We start from the raw sequence: 19,760 nt of genomic DNA on the forward strand, positions 1-19,760 counted from the left end.
CTTCCAGAATTAAACAGCGGTTCAAGTTCAATCCTCCAGTATCTCTTGCGTCTTGACACACGCGTCACTTCCGTGTTTCAAGGTTTTTCCTCCAACTCCAGGCATCCATAGCCTCTTTCCTGAGCTCTTCCCTTGCACGCGCTTGCTCGAAGCCACGGATTTGCAGAGGCAAAAGGGCGGATATCACTCTCTCAACCACAGCCTGACCACCGTAGACCGCGCCGGATATGTACGGACAGTGGAGACGGTGCTCTAGCACAGGATCGAACACACTGGGCTCCCGTCCTACACGCGGAGCAGGTAGATACGTACCCAGCACGAAATCTGTCTTTCCCTCACATACACCACTCTCTTTTTTTCCTTCTTCACTGAGAGAAAATTCGCCGGCGCGCCGCCTCGAAGTCGGAGCTACCGCCTTGCTGTCCCAAGCCTGACAGTAGAACTGCGAATATTCCGCGCATACTTGCATCCACTGCTGCATCCTCTCCCTCATACTCCTTTCTCCCTGCGAAGCCTGACGGGAACAGTTCTCGGACTGGACTGCGTACTGCCGAAACTGCCCCAGCGCGACTCTACGAAGGCAATACCTGCATTCGACGGCAACATCCTTCTGTTCTAGAAGAGCGTCATTCTGTTCGGGCTCTGTCGCTTCTTCAGACTTTTGCTCCAAGTCCTCGCTCGATTTTTCTGGACAAGTGGACATCGCCCCGCTTTTGCTTTCAAGAACTCTTCCTTCGTTTTGAAGGAGTGAAAAGGATTTCTCCGTCTTTTCCCGGAATTCGGCATCTTCCCCTGTGGATTTGCTCACAGCTCCCCAACCGAAAAGCGCAAGAACCTTAAGTGGATCAACCACCACACAACCGAGAATGTCTGCGAGAGACAGTTTGTTTTCACCCGAAGCTTCGGAATGTGACAACGACTGTAGGAACTTGCGGGCCGTCTCCAGAGAATCCAGAGAACCTTCCGCTGGGAAAAAAACGCATACCGACCTTGGCGCCGTTGCTAAAGAGAGGGCGACGCTGCCGTTCTCTTGTTGCACACGTACGCGTTTTCTCTGTTCGGCTTCCCCCCTCGCTCGCCCAGAAAGGATGATCTCAGTCAAAACGGCGGCATCCGTGTTCGGATCTCCATTAGGGACCGAAGGATTCGTTAAGCAAGGGCGGAAGAGAAGAATAAGCAGCTGCAGGAGCAACGATAGTGGAGTGTTTTTTGCGCTGTGATGTGCGCTGCTTGCTTCCGAGGAACCTTCGCTTTCTTGTCTCTGTTCTTTGGTGGCCAGGATCCTGGTTGACGAACTACGCGTTTGCTCTGCGGAGTCAGACGCCAGTGAGAGTGGTCTTGTATCAAGATCGAGAAATTTCGGATTTTCCCTCAGTGCACGAAGGCACTCAGCTTTAGACAGAATGAGACTGCTAAGGTACCCCAGTGCACTTCGCAGAGAGATCAGCGGCAGGCCTTGTCTCGCCTTCTCTCCAAGACAGTCGCGCAAAGTCTTCAGCCTGGAAAAAGAAAACCCAGCACAACGCCATCGAAGCTTTTCCGCGACTAACGGCCACGCCACCCTGCCAAACTCGACCGCACTGCCAGAATAGGCACGTGCATTTTCAAGGCAAAGTTACCGACGAAAAAAAAGCTGGAAAAAAGCCCTCTTTGATGCTACCAGCGACGGTCGCGCAAGGCGGCGGGTTCGGAGAAAAAACTCTTATGCGTGGTCCTGCCCCAAGAATACGAAAGAGGCAGTTGTAGCATGCAACATCCTAAGCTCCCATCCTGCTGCTACTTCTCTAACTAGATGTTGAACGCTAGCAAATGCACAAGATGCTTCTGAAATATATCTAAATGCTGGAGTCCCCACTTCCCCATGAGACTTCATTGAAGGCGTCGAAGAAACGGCAATCCACTACTCAGGCTCACTCGTGAATGCATCCCCCTATCACATTCATCCAGCCAGAGATACAGTAGACACAGCCACGGTGCCGAGAAGTCGAGCAACACGCATGACATACGAAAAACGCTGCCTTCTCGCAAATGTGCCTCACCTGCTTCTCTCGTCCTGTACGAGAGTCAGAGGCATGACGGCCAGGCCGGCCAGATCAACGTCGAATAGAGAAATGAAGATTCCTCTCCGGGGGCAGCATTCCGAATGGACGAAACTGAGGGCAACGGCGTCTATCATCTCACTGTCTTCCTCTTCGTCCGCCAACTCATGCATATCATTAGAAGAATCACGCCTCCGATACTGTGCATTTTCCCCACGAGAAGTTCTCGAGGAGCAAGGCCGAACTGCGTCCTCTCGTTCAACGCAGCCCTTTCGAAGCGTCCGTCTTCCCGTGCACGGAGGTATTTGCTCTTTCGTCTCTGAAAAAGAGGGATTCCCTCCTTCGTGCTCCGCTGTGGAACAGGTCGACGGCGGATCGCGCCGCACCCTTCTCTTCCGCCACGTCCATTTCTCACCGCATAAAGGACACTGAATGACTCCGGTGTCCGTACACGCAAAACCTGCTCGAGCGAGCAGAAACGGAGAGAGAGACGGCGGAGGGGCAAACCATTTTTGTGTTTCCGAGTAGAACGAAAGAAGCAGTTCCCTGTACTCCGCAGCTGGGCCCTTGCGCCCTAGCTTTTCCACATTTGCATCCTTCCCCACCTGCAAAGCGTCGTTGACTGGTGAAACGGGAGGCGAAGTTCCTGTCATTTGGCCTTGTACAGGAGGCAGTACACGAGGTTTACCGGCAATTTCAAGATGACACGTCACACGAAGCGAGCTGGAGCGGTCCCATCGCCAGGCTAGACGCGAGAACGACTTTCCCCAAAATGAGATGGCATGGAATCACCCGGTGGGAGCGAGGAGTTCTCCTTTTCTATTCAGACTTTACATTCGCCGTACCCGGAGCAAAGAAACTCAACCATATGAAAAGGCCTTGGGACTAAGACAAGAATGCAACGGACTTGCTGTGCAGCAGTTACGGTTGATATGGGTGTAGTGACTCACAGAGACCGTTCGCTCTAGAATTGAAGAAAGACGAAACCTCGGACCTCCGCAGAGATCTTTCGCCTTATGTACGTACGCGTTTCTGCAAAATGTGGCAGAGACAGCACGGCACAGGCCGCAATACGGATTCCTGGCGTTTCAGCTGTAGCGGTCAGCAGCGCCGTGCATGAAGACGCACGAGAGGGGCGACAGAAAACGGCAGATTTCAGACGGAGCCTGACCGAGAGGCATGACCGGAACTCTTCTTCAACGTCGCTCCAATGAGCACCGAGTATTTTGCCAAGTACAGAGCTTTGAGAGAGGTACCACTAGGGGCTGCTACTGCACATGTGTCTGTACACTTCCTCCGCAGCATCCTTCCTGGGACCGTTGGACTTCCCTTCTAGCAAGAAGGACTTCCTCATTGCAACACGAAAATGCTCATCTTTCCCTAGTGGACGGTCATTCTTATCCGAAAGCGTTCAAAGCCCCCCGACATGTGAGACTTGCAAAGTGGGTGCACAAACGCTGGCATGTAGTTGGGGTCACGCCTCAGTCCCTCGCTGGAAGGCGCCGGTTTGGAATTTCCGTGCATGCGCCTGAGCGACAGAACAGAGGCGGCATTCGTCAGTGCAGAAGCGGGTCAAATGCGTCGACAAGAGGCCTGAAAACCGTTTTTGTTGTTCTTTTGGGAGGCACCGTGACACGTTGTCTGACGAGTTCTTCGAAGGATTCTCTGTCGGTTTAGTCCGAGGAGAAACCCCTACTCGACACAGCCTCAATCGCTCCGGGTGGTTTGGTGTGTCTCCTCTCTCGGAACATAATTTCGTGTTTGGTCGAACGCGTTTCTGTTCTGCACGTTATTTCTTTTTATTGATGCCTGTCTCCCCTTTGTAGTTCCTCCGCCGGCGACAGGCCAGAGACATCTGCCTGCTTGTTCCGGACTTCTCTGTCGTCGAGGCGCGTCCATTTCAGAGAGCCCCGCCACCCTATATCTGTACTGCAGTCACCATCTTTTTCATTTTTGTCGTCGGCTACTTGCTTTCACGTCATCGACTCTAGTCCCAGCTCTCTTTTTTCCCGTCCTTTTTCGACCGTCTGCGTTTTCCTTCAAGTTGACTTCCCGGTGCCCACCGTCGCTCGATTTCTCCGTGTTCCTGTCCCGTAGTCTCTGTTCATAAAAAAATGTCGCCTCCCGCGGCTGCAAGCGGCGCTGCCGCTGTTCTCTCAAAAGACATTGCGCGTTCTTTCCGGTGGATGCAGGCCTTTGCGGCGGTGAAGGGGAAACCGACAGCCGGCTCCTGCGCTGCGGGAACTGCCGTCGTGAACCCTGAAGAACCAGGAAAGGTGACACTGAAGGGGCGATACACGAACTTTTCTCTGCAGCACATCTGGGAGAAATACGACTACCTTCAGACGCACTTGCTTCTGAGAGAGTGCCTGCTGTCGCAGGTGGCCAAAAACCCCCGACTCATGGACCCGGAAATCAATGCTGGCCTCACACCGACGGTCTTCATGCGTGTGCCCTCGGCAGGGACTCCGCAGGGAGCAGCGTCTGCGGAGCCCCAACCCAAGGCGACACAAAACGCTGGGAAGACGAACTAGAACTGGACTTGAGCGTGCAGTTCGTGTTCGAAAAACGGACGTCCGAGGCGGGTCCCCCGTGCATATTTGTACACGTGCGTATACAGATGCCAAAACAGAGGTGCGTGTGTACACAAGCGCATGCCTGTCTCGACCGGTGTAGTGAGGGCGCAGTCTGCGTCCAGAATTCCTTCTGCCTCTTCTTGTATGCATGCGTATGTCGATCTATATGCATATCCCGCGCTTGTACATGGATGCTCTCCGAACACAACCGAGGAAGCCACAGGACAGTGTGCTGCGTAGGATGTTCTCAACTGCCTGGGGAGTGCGTCCTGAGAATGCATTTTGTGTGTTTCGCCAGTTAACTGCTCTACCGGTCCTAACGCTGTAAAGCTGTAGCGATTGCAGATTCCACAGACAAATCAATCCCCCAGCGGGCGAGTTTCGGAGCTACTGGAGAATAGGAACTGCCCAGGGATTTTTTCAGTCGCTCAGACTGCACGGATCGGCGTGCTGACAACCGTCGTGTGATACTATCGACCAGGACAGACAGCCTCACCTACAACTTACATATATGTATATTGTTTATTATACTGTGCATATAGGCGAATAGTAGAGACACATGGGGTGCCCAGATCTGTTCTCACGAAGAATCTGTCAGGCTGTAATGTTGCACTCCGAATGACCAAAAGAAAGAATTCAGATGGTAACCGGGTTAGCATCGCCGAAGTTTTGGGTATTGCTTCCTTTCAAGGTTGGATTAGTACACGTTTCCCGGGAATTCTAGATTATTTCCACGTCGCTTCTCGCGAAGGGGGGAAACACCCCATTTCTCGCTCGTCGTGGATAAGCAGCACAACCCCTTGCAAAACCGACGTTCTCAAATGGAGAATGTTAAATCGCCTCTTGTATTGCCTCAGATAGATGAATCGAAGGTCACATCTTCCCATCTCGAGGAAATATAACCTTGACAGACAAGTGAAAATTGGCTGGTGGTTCTCCAGCAGAAAGCATACGTCACGAATATCTCGAGGCTCTGTACCCACGTTTTGAGACAAGCAAGTAGATAGGGGTGTGCGATACCACATTTTTTCGATCGACTCCATTGCCGTTTTTTCGCGAAAAAGCCACCCAAAAAGGAGCGAGGGTGTGCACAAATGCCTCACGTCTTTCACATCTGACTCCGGTGTTGGATTCACACTCTCACATTAAAGCGCTCGCATGTCCAGAGCCCGAGAGGTAGTAAGGAACAGGGGAGCGGCATTCTACTTTTCGTCATGTTTTTAACCGAATAATAAAGCGAGTCAGCTGAACAGCCTGCTAGTATATTTATTTCTATCAATACCTTGCGGTAAGCGTAGTTGGGTGGATGCAACGGTTGAAAAGTGTAAATGAACTGGCACCCTCAGCGAAAATTTCGGCAAAGGAATGCATTGTTACGGTCAGCAGCAACCACGTGTACATCCAAGGTCAGAGACGTAATCCTCGACAAAGAGGAGAAGACGTTGGTGTGTTGTGCGCCAACGAAAGTTGGCCGTGCATTGTTGCTCAGTGTTCCCCGGGTGAAGGCACACGAGCCACAACACTTAACACCTCACAGATTCTTAGATTCTTTGAGGAACAAGGCCTCCCAATATTCATCTGCCGTCGGAGGCCGTCCTATGCAGAAGAAAACAATGTAGAAATCACGAGTGCGGGAACAAGAGACTGCAGCTCCAGATCAAACGGCCCTCGCATCCCGTGGGTAGACGCGCTCGTTAGCCAGGCGCAGTGGTAGAGGACGATCTTCATAACTCTAACGAATTTTTAGCTGAAGATTGAGGTAAAGAATGTAATAAAGTGCTACAGTTTTCAATTCCTTATTGAGACGTCTAGCTTCGTTGCAGGCGTGTTAACAATGCGGCGCCTGGTGTCCTCCCTCGTACGTACTGTCTCACTGATGGACGAGCGTCCTGTGAATACGAAGAGAAGGCTACACCTTGCAAAATTCCTGACTACCACACAGAGAGCATGCAACAGGATGAGGAGGCAAAGAGCTACCGCGTCACCAGTTTGACGTCTGATTCTCTCGAGTCACACTTTTTGTGAGGCCTTTTTTTCGGCTCGACTTCACTCGAGCGAGGCATTCTTCTAATGCGTCCGTCGAGGAGACATTGCCCAGCAGTCTTCCCCCCCCACGATAATCGGGAAGTGCACGAAACAGGCTACATTTGACTTCTCATGGGTGTATCGTTTATCTACCCGCTGCCGGTATGGTCACAAGTGAAGTCTGCTGTCCGAGACTGACGAACGCATGAGCATCTCATAGATGCGGTCACGTCCTACAGATTCGTCACCACACATAGCAATAGCAATACAGTGACTGATTCTCGAAGCGTGGTGCGCTGCCGTGCATTTCCAGGCTTACGCGCACGTTTCTGAAGGCATCAACTGTGCCATGCTGCAACTGGTCTTTCTTGGTCCCAGCCGACGAACGTTTCTCGACTACCAACTGTCTGTTGAATTCCCACGGAGTTGTAGGACATTAAGGGTGTTCCATGCTTCAGTTGCTTTCCAGTACAGAAACATGGGTGTCGTCCAGCACAAGCTTTCCAGGGAAGAGGTACCGCTCCGCTCTTGCATCAGCAACACACACCGACATTCGATAGCACACTTTTGAAATGAAGTGTCGTGTCTTGCAAAACATGCAGTACGAGTCCATGGACACAGTGCCGGGTGATTCTGCGGGCGGTTCGTCCCTATGATTCCGCTTCCACCCATCTTGATACTGAGATGCTGGGTTTCGGTGACTCGGCGCGCTTCCGGATTCCTGTCTCCGGTTGGGGTGCCTTGTTCGAATATAGGACGGCTTGCGCATTTCCCAAGAAGTGCATGCTTCTGGAAAAGACGGCCGAAGAGACTGACGGCCAAGAGGGGGGAGGGGAGGGACACTGCCGTAGAAACTTGGGGAGTCGTTTTGCATAGACTACATGCGAAAATGAGTTACGCGCTACGGACGAGGAGGAACAGCGCGAAAGTGTTCAATTTACAGAGCTGGAACCTGGCGACGAGGAACCGTCCTTGTTGTCGTGTGAAGTGGACGAGATAGGTGAAGGAATGGTTTTTTCGGCGCCGATTGCTTTTCTTTTTCCTGGTCGTGAATTTCCTTTTCGCTTTTTCCTGATGGGCGCGAAACGCCGCTTTTGCTGCTGACGCTCCCCCTCCAACTTGATTTCATTCCGTCTCTTACTATCTTTGCGCCGGTGCCCTCTCTCAGCTTTCCAAAAAACCACCCGTTTTCTCGACTCCTGTCTCTCCGAGGCTTTCTTTCCTTTCCTTACGGCAACCTCTCTCGACACTGTTCCTCTCTGCTAGGAACTCTCCATCCTGTGTGTACGCCCTGCCTTTTCCAGTCGTGTGATCTTTCCCTGCTGCGAGTCCCTCCTTGGTTTCAACTCGTTACGGTAATCTTAGTTGCCGCCACTGGAGCTGGCGTTCACCCGATACTACGCCACTCGTTTTGTTCCGGACGCCCCCCAGCCTTTTCTCATGCCGTTCGCTGTACAACGCTTCTCTGCATTGCCGTTTGTTTTCCAGGGCGTGGGGTGTCTTTCAAGGGCCCTGTCCTGCAGTTGACTTTCTTGTGCCCCTGCGTTGGCGTGACACACTGCCTCCCTCCTGCCACTTTTCTAGACGCGTCACGCCGATTTCTGTCTTTCCGTTGCGGCTAACGGATGCAGTTTTCGGTTCCGCAAAGCGATCGCGGAATCGGTCCACCTATGACACGGTGTATGTACACTTGAGCAAGCGGACGGCAGAAATAGTATCCCGGCAGTTTGTCGGAGGGCTACTTCTAGCTTCTTCCTGTTCAATCTTTGGTCGAAGTCACTGGGCGTACCCGCGACCTGGCCGACTCATGTCCCTCTTACCTCTCCGTACAACCGAATTTGGCTCTTTTCACTTGGCTGTTTTCCTTCGTGAACGTTCCGTGACACGCTTCAGCGGCGCGTGGAGCCCACCCCCGTTCTCAGCTGTTGTTTTGTGTCCTTGGCGTCAAGTTCTCAGTTCGAGTCCAGGTCTTTCCTCCTTTTGGACAACTGACACTTTCCCTCCGTTTCCCCAACTCCCTTGTTCGCTTGTCACCACACAGCATTGTTTTCGCGACATTGTTCCCCCGACTTCCCTGCACTGTTCCAGTTGCGCTCCGGTGTTCGCTGCCTTCCGAAACCGCGCGCCTCGTGCAAGCCAAGGAGGGCACGCCGCTTCGCTGTGCTCCGCCTCCGGCGACTGCATCCACTTTTTCACGCCCGAGCTCCGGCTGGACAAACGAACTCTAGCGCTTGAACGCGTGAGCGACCAAATAGGGAAACGCCAAGATCCCAGGAAGGTTTCGCGTTCCCCGCGCTTCGTTTCTTCCGTGCTCCCCTTCCCTCGACCTTGGCGCCAGCCGTTCAGGTCTTGTTTCGGGAAACTCTCCCCTGGTGGCAGCATCTCCGAACCGTCTTCGCTCCTGACCGACCCGCGCCTCGCACGCGACCGTGCGTCCTGCCCTACGTCTCCTGCCTCGAAGCCGTCTCCGCGCGCCTCCTCGCTGCTCACCATGGCGCCGCCGCGCCCTACCGCGGATGCAGGCGCGACGCCTGCGACGACAGTCGCGCCCGCGGCAGTCCGGGGCCTCTCTGCGTCGGGCGCGCCTTCGTACGCTTCGGCGTCCGGCGCCACGCAGCCCCACGACTCGACCCAGAACGTCGCCCGCTTGTACGCGGATGTGAATCTGCACAAACCGCGGGAGTATTGGGACTACGAGAACTTTGTGATTCGCTGGGGCGTCCCCGACGGCTACGAGGTCGTCCGGAAGCTCGGACGCGGCAAGTACAGCGAAGTCTTTGAGGGTCTGCGCGTCGGACCGCCTTCTGCGACGGCCTTGGCGATCGCGGGCGTCTCCCCCCCTGGCGCTGCGAACGCCCCGGCAGGGAGCCTCGCGTCGCCGAACAGCGTGGGCAGCAGCAACAGCATGGTGTCGACCTGCTCGTCTTCGACCGCGCAGATGCCGCTTAGAACCGACAGCTCCGGCGTGGGGTCGGCCGCTGCGCAAGGCCTGCAGCCGGCGGCGAGTGCGTCGGGGAGCGCCGACGCCAGAGCCGGCGGATTTGAGGGCGAAAAGTGCGTCGTTAAAATCCTCAAACCCGTCAAGAAGAAGAAAATCCGCCGAGAGGTGAAGATCCTGCAAAACCTCTGTGGCGGACCCAACATCATTCGCCTCCTCGACGTCGTGAAAGACCCCGCCAGCCGAACGCCGGCTCTGGTAAGGCGCAGATCCAGAGCACTGAGAGGAAGTCTCTGCATCCAACGAATAGACCACGTTTCCGTATAGGCGTTCCTAACCAAGTGTGCAGCACTCAGTGATTCCTTTTCCTCGGTTCCCTAGACTTTTGAGCGAGTCGGCACTTCAGTCGTCTGCGTCACTGTTGAAGCGTCGTGTCGACGGATGCGAGACCCGCGAGTTTCTCCCACGCAAATGGGTTGTCCCTGAGATCTGTTTCGAATCCCGTTCGCTTCTAAACTCGAGGGGACGACCTGTAGCGTGTTCTCTGGGTTCTCGATGCGAGGCAGCCGAAGGGACAGGAACCGTGCGTCTACCCGGTGTCCTCGCATGCACGGTTGCCCATGATCTTGGCGCACACGTGTTGCGCCTGTCCGAAAACCTGTTCCCCGGTGACGGTTTCTCGTGTTTCTCTCGCCCTCTGTTCTGTTTCCTTCGCATCTGGTGTCTCCCGTTTCTCGACAAAAACTGCTTCCCGACTCCCACTTCACTTTCGTCCGCTACTGCCCCGCCCGTCTCTCTGGCGCCGCAGCCTCTCGGTTCCGGTGTCTCTCGTTTTTTTAATCAATCTTCGCTGCCTTCGGTTCGGTAGACGTTGCTCCGGAGAGAAGGACTGAATGTATTTTCTCTTTCCTGTGTCTCCCTCTGTGCATTCAGGTCTTCGAGCACATCAACAATCAAGACTTCAAGACTCTGTATCCGACTCTCACCGACTACGACATTCGATATTACATCTTCCAGATCCTCAAGGTATAGCTTTTTGCGCCGCTGTGTTCCTCTCCGCGATTTCGGGGACGTCCTAGCACTTCCTCGTCGCTGTCCTCTGGATCCTCGCCTTTCTGCTGCGCTTCCCCCTCGCTCTTCTGTAGGGTTCCTCTCCTTTCTCCTTTTCTCCTCTTTCCCACTTTTTCTCGTCCCTCTGGAACCACACACCGTATACATGTCTCGGTGCCGGGACAGTCGGCATCCACACGTGAATCGACAGGCACACAACATATACGCATCCAGACTCAGTTTATACATGCATGCTCTCCTACTTGTACATGCAATAGAAGATGCGTTGAACGCCTGCATACATATCATATATATATATATATACACATATGTATTGATGCGCTTCCACAAGGACGCAGAAAAGTGTATAATTCATATATATATATATATGTATATATGTTTGGGGCGTTGCGTTTCTGAATGGGGGGTGCGCGGCGTTGTTTTTCAGGCACTGGACTACTGCCACAGCCAAGGAATCATGCATCGAGATGTGAAGCCGCACAACGTCATGATCGACCACTCCAAGCGCGAACTCCGCCTCATCGATTGGGGGCTCGCCGAGTTCTATCACCCAGGCCGTGAATACAACGTTCGTGTAAGGCAGCCTCGGATTTTCTGCAGATACCTGCACGCAAATACAGACCTGCGCGTTTGTGCCTATTTTAACGCATTTGCGCCCGCGTCTCGACGAGTTTGCTGTTTCTTTCTTTACGCCCGGGGCGTGTCGGAGAGAGCAAAGGAGGGACGCGCCGCTGTATGCACAGGCAGTTGGCCGGCCTCCTCTTTGTTCACGTTTGTGGTGCGTTGTTCGGTTCCGTCGCGATTTCTCAAGTCACATCGCGTTCTCATTTCAAGTGGGCACTGTGTTCAAATATATGTAGATATATATGCACATGTGCACACTTGCACATCTCTATTCGTATCGTACACGAGAACTCTATATATGCATCGACATGAGTATTTGCCACGTTTCTCTAGGTATAAATTTATAAATGTTCAGAGGTTCTAGGGAGTGATCCGCTCTTTGTAAAAGTTGTGTTTTTTTCCTCAGGTGGCTTCGCGCTATTATAAAGGGCCGGAGCTCTTGGCCGATCTCCAGGTCTACGACTACTCGCTTGACATGTGGAGTTTGGGTTGCATGCTCGCGGGCATGGTGAGAAGAGAGAACTCGCGCTTTTTCGTATAAAAACTACTCTCATGTGCCGAGTCTGTTATGTATATGCAGATATGTCTCCCCGCTTCCGTGCGTCTCTCTCCGTTCTCAGTTTTCGTTTCCCGCCTTCAGGCTGCGCGCGTCTCTCTTCTGTCCCTGCCTCGGTGGGTGTATATTTGTCGCACGCTCTTCGGACTTTTCGAGCGTGTGGTTCTTTTCCCCGCGCAGATCTTCCGCAAAGAGCCGTTCTTCTATGGCCACGACAACTGCGATCAACTCGTGAAAATCGCCAAGGTGCTCGGTAAGGCGCGCGGTTTCCTGTGCCCAAAACGACAGGATAAAACGGGCGGCAACCCACCACTTGGCACAAGATCGGCGGCGTTCTGTCTTCCAAGGCCCCAACACTTTTTAGGGGGTTCGATACCTGTCTCCAGAATTTACGCAAACACATATGCTTTTGTGCACGTAGTCACGGGGATGCCTACATACATGAAAAAACAAACATATAAATACATATATATATATATATATATGTATTTATGTACATGTGCACACGTGTATTTTTATGTACGTATGCACATATAAATATGGCTTTGCGTGTGAGTATTTGCGCCGCTTATGCGCATGTGCGGCGTCGCGCTCTGCCCTCGCCCTGTTCAGGCACGGACAGTCTGTTTGATTACTTGGAGAAGTACAATCTGGAGTTGGAGTCTCACTTCACTTCCTTGCTCGGCAAGCACACGAGGAAGCCGTGGAGTCGCTTCGTGAACTCGGAAAACCAACATTTGGCGTGTGCAGACGCCATCGATCTGATCGACAAAATGCTCATCTATGACCACTGCGAAAGAATTCTGCCGCGAGAGGCCATGAACCACCCCTATTTCCGCCCTGTCTTGGTAAATCTAAACGCACATACGTCATATATATATATGTATATTTATATAGATACCTATATATACATGAATATACACATACATGTGCATACATATACACGTGTATGCATATGTACACAGACACATACGTTTACATGCGGAGGAAGGTTGCAGAGATTCAAGTGTCGACCTCGAGACGTGTGTTTTTTGTTGCTGGCGGTCTCCCTTGGATCAGTCTGCATTTTCTCGCTCTCTCCATGACTGCTATGGGGGATTTCTCTTGCCTCTGCGCTACGGAAGCTAGAAAAGGCACACTGGCACCAGACCTGTATATCCATGGATGTATTCATTCATATACATTTATATATATATATATATACTTATATATACGCTTTTATATATATGTATGATTCTGGATGTTATGTATTAGTGCATTGGGCCGCCTGTGGTTTCTTGCATTCAGGAAGAGGAGCAGCAAAAGGCTGCGAGTGTTTCGGCGGCGAACGTTAAATCCTGAGGCCTTGAAGAGAGTGATTGCCAGAGAAAAAAGACTGCAGTAATAGGACTGTTTAGCGTGCATCTGACATTTCCACGCGCGCGATAATACACATACAAAAATGTAAAAATATCTATTTAGGTGTATTATGGGGCGCGGTCTGTCTCTCTCAGCGCGCATGCAGTGATTCTCACCTCCGGTAAATCGTGTTTCTTTCCCATCCGCGTGCAAGGACGGCATCGATGTGTCCTCGTGGCTGCATGCAAGTGCATGCAGAGATGACGCCTGCCTCTTTTTGTGAACACAAAGGCTTGGCATGTGCAAAGTTGTATCGTCTAGAGTCGGGTTTTCGTGCGCCGAACCTAGAGGGGTCGCCGACGGCCTCGCGGCCACGCGACCCGTTTCCGTGTTCTTTCGCAACACTCGACTCTCTGCGGCCTCGGGCGCAACTGGAGAGCCTCGTCAAGCGTGAAAAAACCAAACCTCTGAATTCAGTCCCAACAGCCACACCATTCCTGCGCCCGCGTATCCTTCCGTGCGTCGCTCTCTGCTTCTTACAGGCGTTTTTGCGGGGGACAGATCCGCAGCCAGAAGAGCCGAAAAAACGTTTTCCCTGACAAGCCTAGAAGACTTTCCCGAGTTCCCAGCGGACATATCAACGTATTTTCCCCCACACAAGACGTGTACCCTTTCCGGTGAACACCAGATCTCACAGAGTGACACACAGGCCGACGGGGCGCTCAGCGTTGTGTCGATCCACCACACACAAGCACATTAAAACATACATATATATATGCTGACTGCACGGATCCAATCGATATCTCTATTTTACCTAATATATATATATATATATATATACATACATACATACATATTTAGGCCGGAATACGAGGAAGGCCGGTAGGTGGTTTTGATCGTGGTGCTGATCGGCTCCAAAGCGGAGGAGAAAAAGGAGAGTTAAGGCGCGAAGGGCGCGGCCAGAGATTTGTCGGATAAAAGACTGGCAAGGCAGAGAGGTAACGGCCAGGGAGAAGAACGAGATCGAAAAGGGGGACACAAAGCAAGACAGACAAAACCACTTTAAAAAGGGGGACCAGAGGAGACAGGCGACACAGGGCCGCTGCCGACAATCGTGGAAGAGACACACGGCACACATCGACGTGCGCCCCGTTGAGCGAGACATCGCACCAGCTCTGAGCGTCTCTCTCTTCTCTGTGTCTACTTCTATTTCTGCTAGTACACACCTCTATCTGTGCCTCTGTTTCTGTGTGTCTCTACATCTGGGCGCGTGCGCCGTTGCGCGAGTTTTCTTTCTTCGTTGCGAAGAGCCGCGCGTGAGGCTCAGCGTCGCGTGTCGCTTCCGACACGAGCGGCTTGTGCGTTCGAAGCGGAGAGGCCAAGAAGAGAAAACGGAGGAAGAAACGAGAAGAGCGAAGGCTGCGCTGACCAGCGATCAACTTAAAAACATCTCGTTCGAAACTCGTGTCTGGCGCAGCTGCGCAGTTGTGTTTTGATCACAGACACGGAGACCGCTCCACAGGGAAAAAATAGACTGCGGATTCGCGCTCTCTGAAGAGACGAAGACGTCTGAGGGTGCACGGACATCTCTGCATGCACGTGCCAGAAGAACGCACACAGAGAGATGCTCCAGGGGCGGTGGCTCGGCGGAAAGAAACATAAAACTATGTGAACAAGTCTTCCATTTCACGTACATCCAGTTATATATCCATATATATATATATATATATATATATATATATATATATGCACATGTGTGAAAGAAGGCTGGTGCGAATGTGCGTCTCTGATCGATTACTGGGATAACTGTATGATCGCAGCATCTCGATTTGTCATTCGAAAGGAGAGGGCACACGAAGACACGTGCAGTTTCTTTTCACTTCGAGGGGCTGTGCGTCACACGAACAAGGCCTCTCCACAATCACACACTTCCAAGGGAATGCGTGTTCAACGGAACCTTTTCGTTCCTCTCTTCAACGTCGCGTTCTCTCGGTCCGTCTCTCCTCTCGTTTTGATCTGTGGCTAGCCTCCCTCTTCCCCTTTCGTCTGGTTTTTTCCGCGCAACTCCTTCAGCCAGACCACTCGAAGGGCGTGAACGGCTCAGGCTCTTTTTCTTCCGCCGACTTCTCTTCCGGCGCGGGCGTTTCCCCGCGAGGCTCCAGGAACTCGTCCGGCTCGCTGGGTCTGCAAAAGAAGCAAAAGACGGCTCAAACGCCATTCCAGCGTCCCTCACAACTGCATGCACATGCACACCTATCTACATCTAAAGCCAGGGGCGACAGCGGGACCCTAAACCTGTCGAATTTTTTATCAACAAAGTGCGCGCGAATCGATTCGGCCACACATCCACAAACACGGCCCAGACCCACCGATCCACCTCTCACATGCACTTCCGCAAATATATATATATATATATATATATATATATATATGCACACGCGTTTATATGTGCATCTATCTGCATGTGCATGCATCCAGATGTAGATATAAGAAGAGAGATGGAGTTCAAAAGTATCTGGTTTTTGTGCTGACCGGGTATCTCTTAGAAGGACGAAGCCTGCTTTGCGCCCAGGGAAGATAGGCTGGTAGCGCGAGTTCGCCAGCAGCTGAATGCAAGGTTGTTGCTGGGGCAGAACTCGGCACGGATTCTTCAGCTCCACCTGCAGGGAAGAAAGAAAAACGGAATGCAACACTACACGCCACCGGCTTCGGCCGGTACTCCTCTTTGCGTCGCACACAAGGTTTGCAAGGCAGCAAAAGGCCAATTCCGGCGAATTTTCATTCCACGCTTTTGCTGCTCTAAGCAAAGCAAAGGGACGAAACGTTTTTTTTTAAAAAAATGAGAAAACAATACGATGAAAAGAAAAATACAGCTGATGCCGCCCTGGAAAAAAATTAAGTCTCATTTTTGCCCCAAAGGAAAAAAAGGCGAACGACTTGCAGCAAGAAGCAAGAGAATGAACATGCAGAAGATGCGCCTTACTTCCTTTCCAGCGCCGTCTTTGCCCTCGTCGTCTCCCTCCTTCTCTGTCTTGCTCTTTGCCTCCTCGCCTCTGCAAAAAAAGACAAACGCATGGGTACCACTTACACACAGGTGTATATAACTCCATCAGAGAACATCTATATACACCGATATACATCATGTAAATATATATATATATATATGTATATTTACGTGGAATTTTCATGCTCATTCTGACATGTTTGTGCGTGTCGAAACGTAACACACGGGCATTTTTGAGCCGTACTTTTCCTCTGTGTCGACATCCATGGCAGCTGCGTCTGTCGACCTGTGGACGAAAAGAGACACCAGACAGATGCAAGAGAGATGACCTTTCACAACTCACCGAAGAGCGACCCAAAAGAAACATGTATCCCCAGAGGCGTATCCCATGACATTCTCGGCGAGCTCACGCGAGAACGACAGAGTTGCAGGCGTACGCGACCAAAGGACACAGGGGGACAAAGAGAGACAGGGCCCCGGCGACGAAGGAGGGAGAGAAAAGAGGGAAAAGGAGGAAAATCCTACTTCTTGGGCACTTCATCTTCCTTCTTCGCGGGCTCCTCGTCAACGTCCATGGCTGTTTGAAACGAGCACAGGAAACAAACGAGAGAGCGGGAAGTGTGACAAAACCGTTGAACGCAGTTGGACGCGGGACGCAGCCTTCGCTTCCGCGTTTCTGCACGCTTCGGAGAGAAAACGAAAAACCCATGTGCCTGTCGCTGAAACACTTGGAGACGCGGCGCTTCGTCGATTACGGATAAATCAAAGGCTGTGCATGCGCCGGGAGAAAAGAGTCCCTCTGTGCCTGCATGCAGTTCGTTCCCACGAATCCCCCACTGGCCACGACGTAGAGAAGATCTCTGCGAAACCGCCAGGAAAGACAAAAAGGCGTGCACTGTGTCGAGAAGCAGCCCACACACAGGCAGCAGTTGTCTCCTGTCTCCGTCTCGAGATCACTCCGGCTGTACGCGTGGGTGGGCGGGCACTTACCGTCGGCGCCTTTCGTGCTCTCCTGGGAGGGTTCTTTCTTCTCTTCCTGGTTTTCCTTCTTTTTCTGCTCCTGGAGCTTTCTGTTTCGTTTCGCCGTGGTGCTCAGCACGGCCTTGATGGTTTGCTTCTTTCCTTCCTTCTTCTCCAGACTGGCGAGGGACGGCACGTACGCAAACTGTCCCTTCTTCGCGCCCACACAAGCGACCGTCCAACCTGCGGGCACTCGCAGCTTGCTCAGACCCGCCACGTACGGCTCATGCGTTTCCTCGCGAGACACCAAAGACTCGTTCTTCTCTCCAGATTCCGCCGCCTTCTCGTCCTCTTCTCGCTTCTCTTTCTCCTCTTTCTCCTCTTTCGCCTTCTCGTCTTTCTCGCCCTTCTCTCCCGCTTTCTCCGAGGAAGCGGACGCGCTGGCGGGCTTTTTTTTGATGGCGTGGGCGCTCGAGACGGTGAGGCCGATGAGCGCCGAAGGCGCGAAGGACAGCGCCACCATGTGAATCAGCGGGTACCAATACCAGAGCTGGAAGGCGAGGCAAAACCCCACAGCTGCCTCCTGGCGCAAAACGCCGCTGGCCGAAAACATCGAGGCCACGACGTTTCGTCCCTGAAGCGAAAAACACACACGACTCTCCTTAGTCTTTCCACCACTTTCCCTCTTCTCTCTCCTGTGTCGTTCACCTCCTTTTCTTTCCCTCTCGTGGATGCCTTTCCCCTCTGTTCTCTCGCTGGGCTTTGCATCAGGCCTGCCTAGCAACGTCCGCAGGGAATCAGGATCTATCCAAAAACGCCTGTGTCGCCTACTCTCAGGTTTCGAGAACCCCTCTCGACGAAAAACGGGAACGCCCGTCGCCCCGGGCACTTGGTTTCCTTTTCTTCCCCCGTTCTCTCACTCCTGCGTCGATGAGCCCGGAGGCCAGGAGGGCGCCGAATCGCGCCATGACGTCTTCGTGCTTGTCGGCGATCACGCGTTGAAACTGCTGGCGCACTGCTCCGGCTTCGCTGCATGCGGCGTCGGGGACTTGCTGGAGAACAAAGCCGAGACCGATGAAGGCGCCTGCAGGAAAGGAAAATGGACAACACGCGTCAATCCAGCAAGAGACACAAACGAGAAAAAGGTCGGGACGAAGACACGAGACATCGAGACACAGCCATGCGTCTTCTCTCTGGCTGCATAAAAGCCCGCCGCCCCGTTTTCTTCGCATTTTCGGACAAAGTGCACCCTCTCCCCGACGAGAGAGGTCCGCGACGCGCCCCGTGATCTGTCTCTCCTGCACTCCTTTGCCTAACTGATTAGCACCTGCACATACACAACTTTCTACAGGCGCATTCACAGATGTACATACAGGTGAACATGTATGTGCATGCATGGGTTGGTGTGTGCCTGGAGGATTTCGTGTACGTTTCGTTTCCCTTTTCCTTTGCGAACCTTGGCGAACGAAGTCTGTGGAGTCGTTGGAAAGCGGCAGGAGGAGATCAACGACTTCCTTCCGGCCCGTGCCTGCAGAGGCCATGCCGAGGGCGAGAGCCGCGCCGTACCGCACGTGGGGGTTGAAGGATCCGCTCAAGATTTTGAGGATTTGCGCAAGCTGAGCGAGGCGAGCGAAAAGACCAGCACACAGGGAGTTTGTGGAAGGCCAGGAGACCCATTCTACGTGCAACGCGGAGAGTCTCTCTCCGCCAGTTTTTGTCTGACTGGTTTGCGCCCTGAGCACGTGCGGAAGAAAAAGGTTCGCCGCTAGACACAGCCCAGAGTGCACGAGAAGTGGAGACAGAAAAAGCGAGACGTGCAGACGGGGGAAGAAGGCTTCGAAGTCAGGGTTAAGAGACGCGACAGAAAGGAGACTTTCTAGCGCGAGCACGGAACAGGCTTACCTGCTGCCTGTCTCCACAGAGGACGAAGCCGAGAGCGATCACTGCTGCACGTCGCACATCGTCGCTGACGTCGGAGACGGAGACGTGGAGAAGGCGGCGAATTGCGCTGCTCTGTAGAGACAGGAAAAAGCGACCGACTACTCACATGGAACACGACCGCGCAGGAAACAGACGCGAAAAGGAACTGAACGAAAGCGGAAGGAAGGCCCAGGCGGGGACAGGCACCGCTGTGTGGAAGAAGAAACGGTAGGCAACACGATGGAGACCGAAACCAGCGAGAAAGGAGAGAGACAACGACGGGGGACAGGCAGGGACTGAAGGCTCGAATAAAGGAAAGACCCAGGCGCCTTCTCTCTTTTTGTGTCTTGAGATCCTCGCTTTCCTCCTCCCCTCCGTGCCTCCCTGTGCCACCAACCGCACACTGGAAGAAAGAGACGCTTCTTCTTTCTGCTGTCGGAGAAGAAAACAGAAACACACTCTCTCGCTTTCTCTTTTTTGCTGCCTCTCTTGTGCGTGTGAATTGTGGATTTCTTTGTCGCAAGTGAACGTCGCTTTCCTACGTTCGCGGTCGCGCAGTAGGCCATGGCGATGGTGAACATGCCTCCGTAGCGGATGAGCGCGTCGCTCTCCTTGCTACACAGCTGATCAATCAAAGCGTCAGCCTGCAGCGCATGCAAGGAACGCAAAAACAAACTGAAGGCATGGCTTCTGCTTGCCACCCCCCCCC

General features: G+C 52.8%; 3 protein-coding genes across 3 annotated transcripts in view; 2 read left to right on the plus strand and 1 right to left on the minus strand.

Moving 5' to 3' along the window:
* Positions 1-4,153: 4,153 nt before the first annotated feature.
* NCLIV_024830 (conserved hypothetical protein) lies at positions 4,154-4,573 on the plus strand (the record flags this gene model as incomplete). The annotated part of the gene is made up of 1 exon (XM_003882678.1): positions 4,154-4,573. One exon carries the CDS (start codon positions 4,154-4,156, stop codon positions 4,571-4,573), a length of 420 nt encoding a protein of 139 aa, XP_003882727.1.
* Positions 4,574-9,131: 4,558 nt separating this feature from the next.
* Positions 9,132-13,170, plus strand: NCLIV_024840 (hypothetical protein; the record flags this gene model as incomplete). Its single annotated transcript, XM_003882679.1, has 7 exons — positions 9,132-9,836; positions 10,512-10,604; positions 11,077-11,223; positions 11,680-11,781; positions 12,010-12,082; positions 12,442-12,677; positions 13,117-13,170. The coding sequence occupies 7 exons, from the start codon at positions 9,132-9,134 to the stop codon at positions 13,168-13,170; spliced, it is 1,410 nt and encodes a 469-aa protein (XP_003882728.1).
* A 2,204-nt stretch (positions 13,171-15,374) lies between these two features.
* The window catches only part of NCLIV_024860 (Proteasome/cyclosome repeat family protein,related), a gene marked incomplete at both ends in the record, with an annotated part of 11,430 nt that continues 7,044 nt past the window's right edge, over positions 15,375-19,760 (minus strand). Inside the window, 8 exons of the mRNA XM_003882680.1 lie at positions 15,375-15,827; positions 16,151-16,220; positions 16,697-16,748; positions 17,162-17,765; positions 18,052-18,215; positions 18,588-18,747; positions 19,034-19,144; positions 19,594-19,666. Coding sequence (XP_003882729.1) covers positions 15,375-15,827; positions 16,151-16,220; positions 16,697-16,748; positions 17,162-17,765; positions 18,052-18,215; positions 18,588-18,747; positions 19,034-19,144; positions 19,594-19,666 — 1,687 coding nt within the window. The remainder of the gene's footprint in view (positions 15,828-16,150; positions 16,221-16,696; positions 16,749-17,161; positions 17,766-18,051; positions 18,216-18,587; positions 18,748-19,033; positions 19,145-19,593; positions 19,667-19,760) is intronic.

The sequence above is a fragment of the Neospora caninum genome, chromosome VIIb (genome assembly GCF_000208865.1).
Source record: "Neospora caninum Liverpool complete genome, chromosome VIIb".
NCBI classification, from domain to species: domain Eukaryota; phylum Apicomplexa; class Conoidasida; order Eucoccidiorida; family Sarcocystidae; genus Neospora; species Neospora caninum.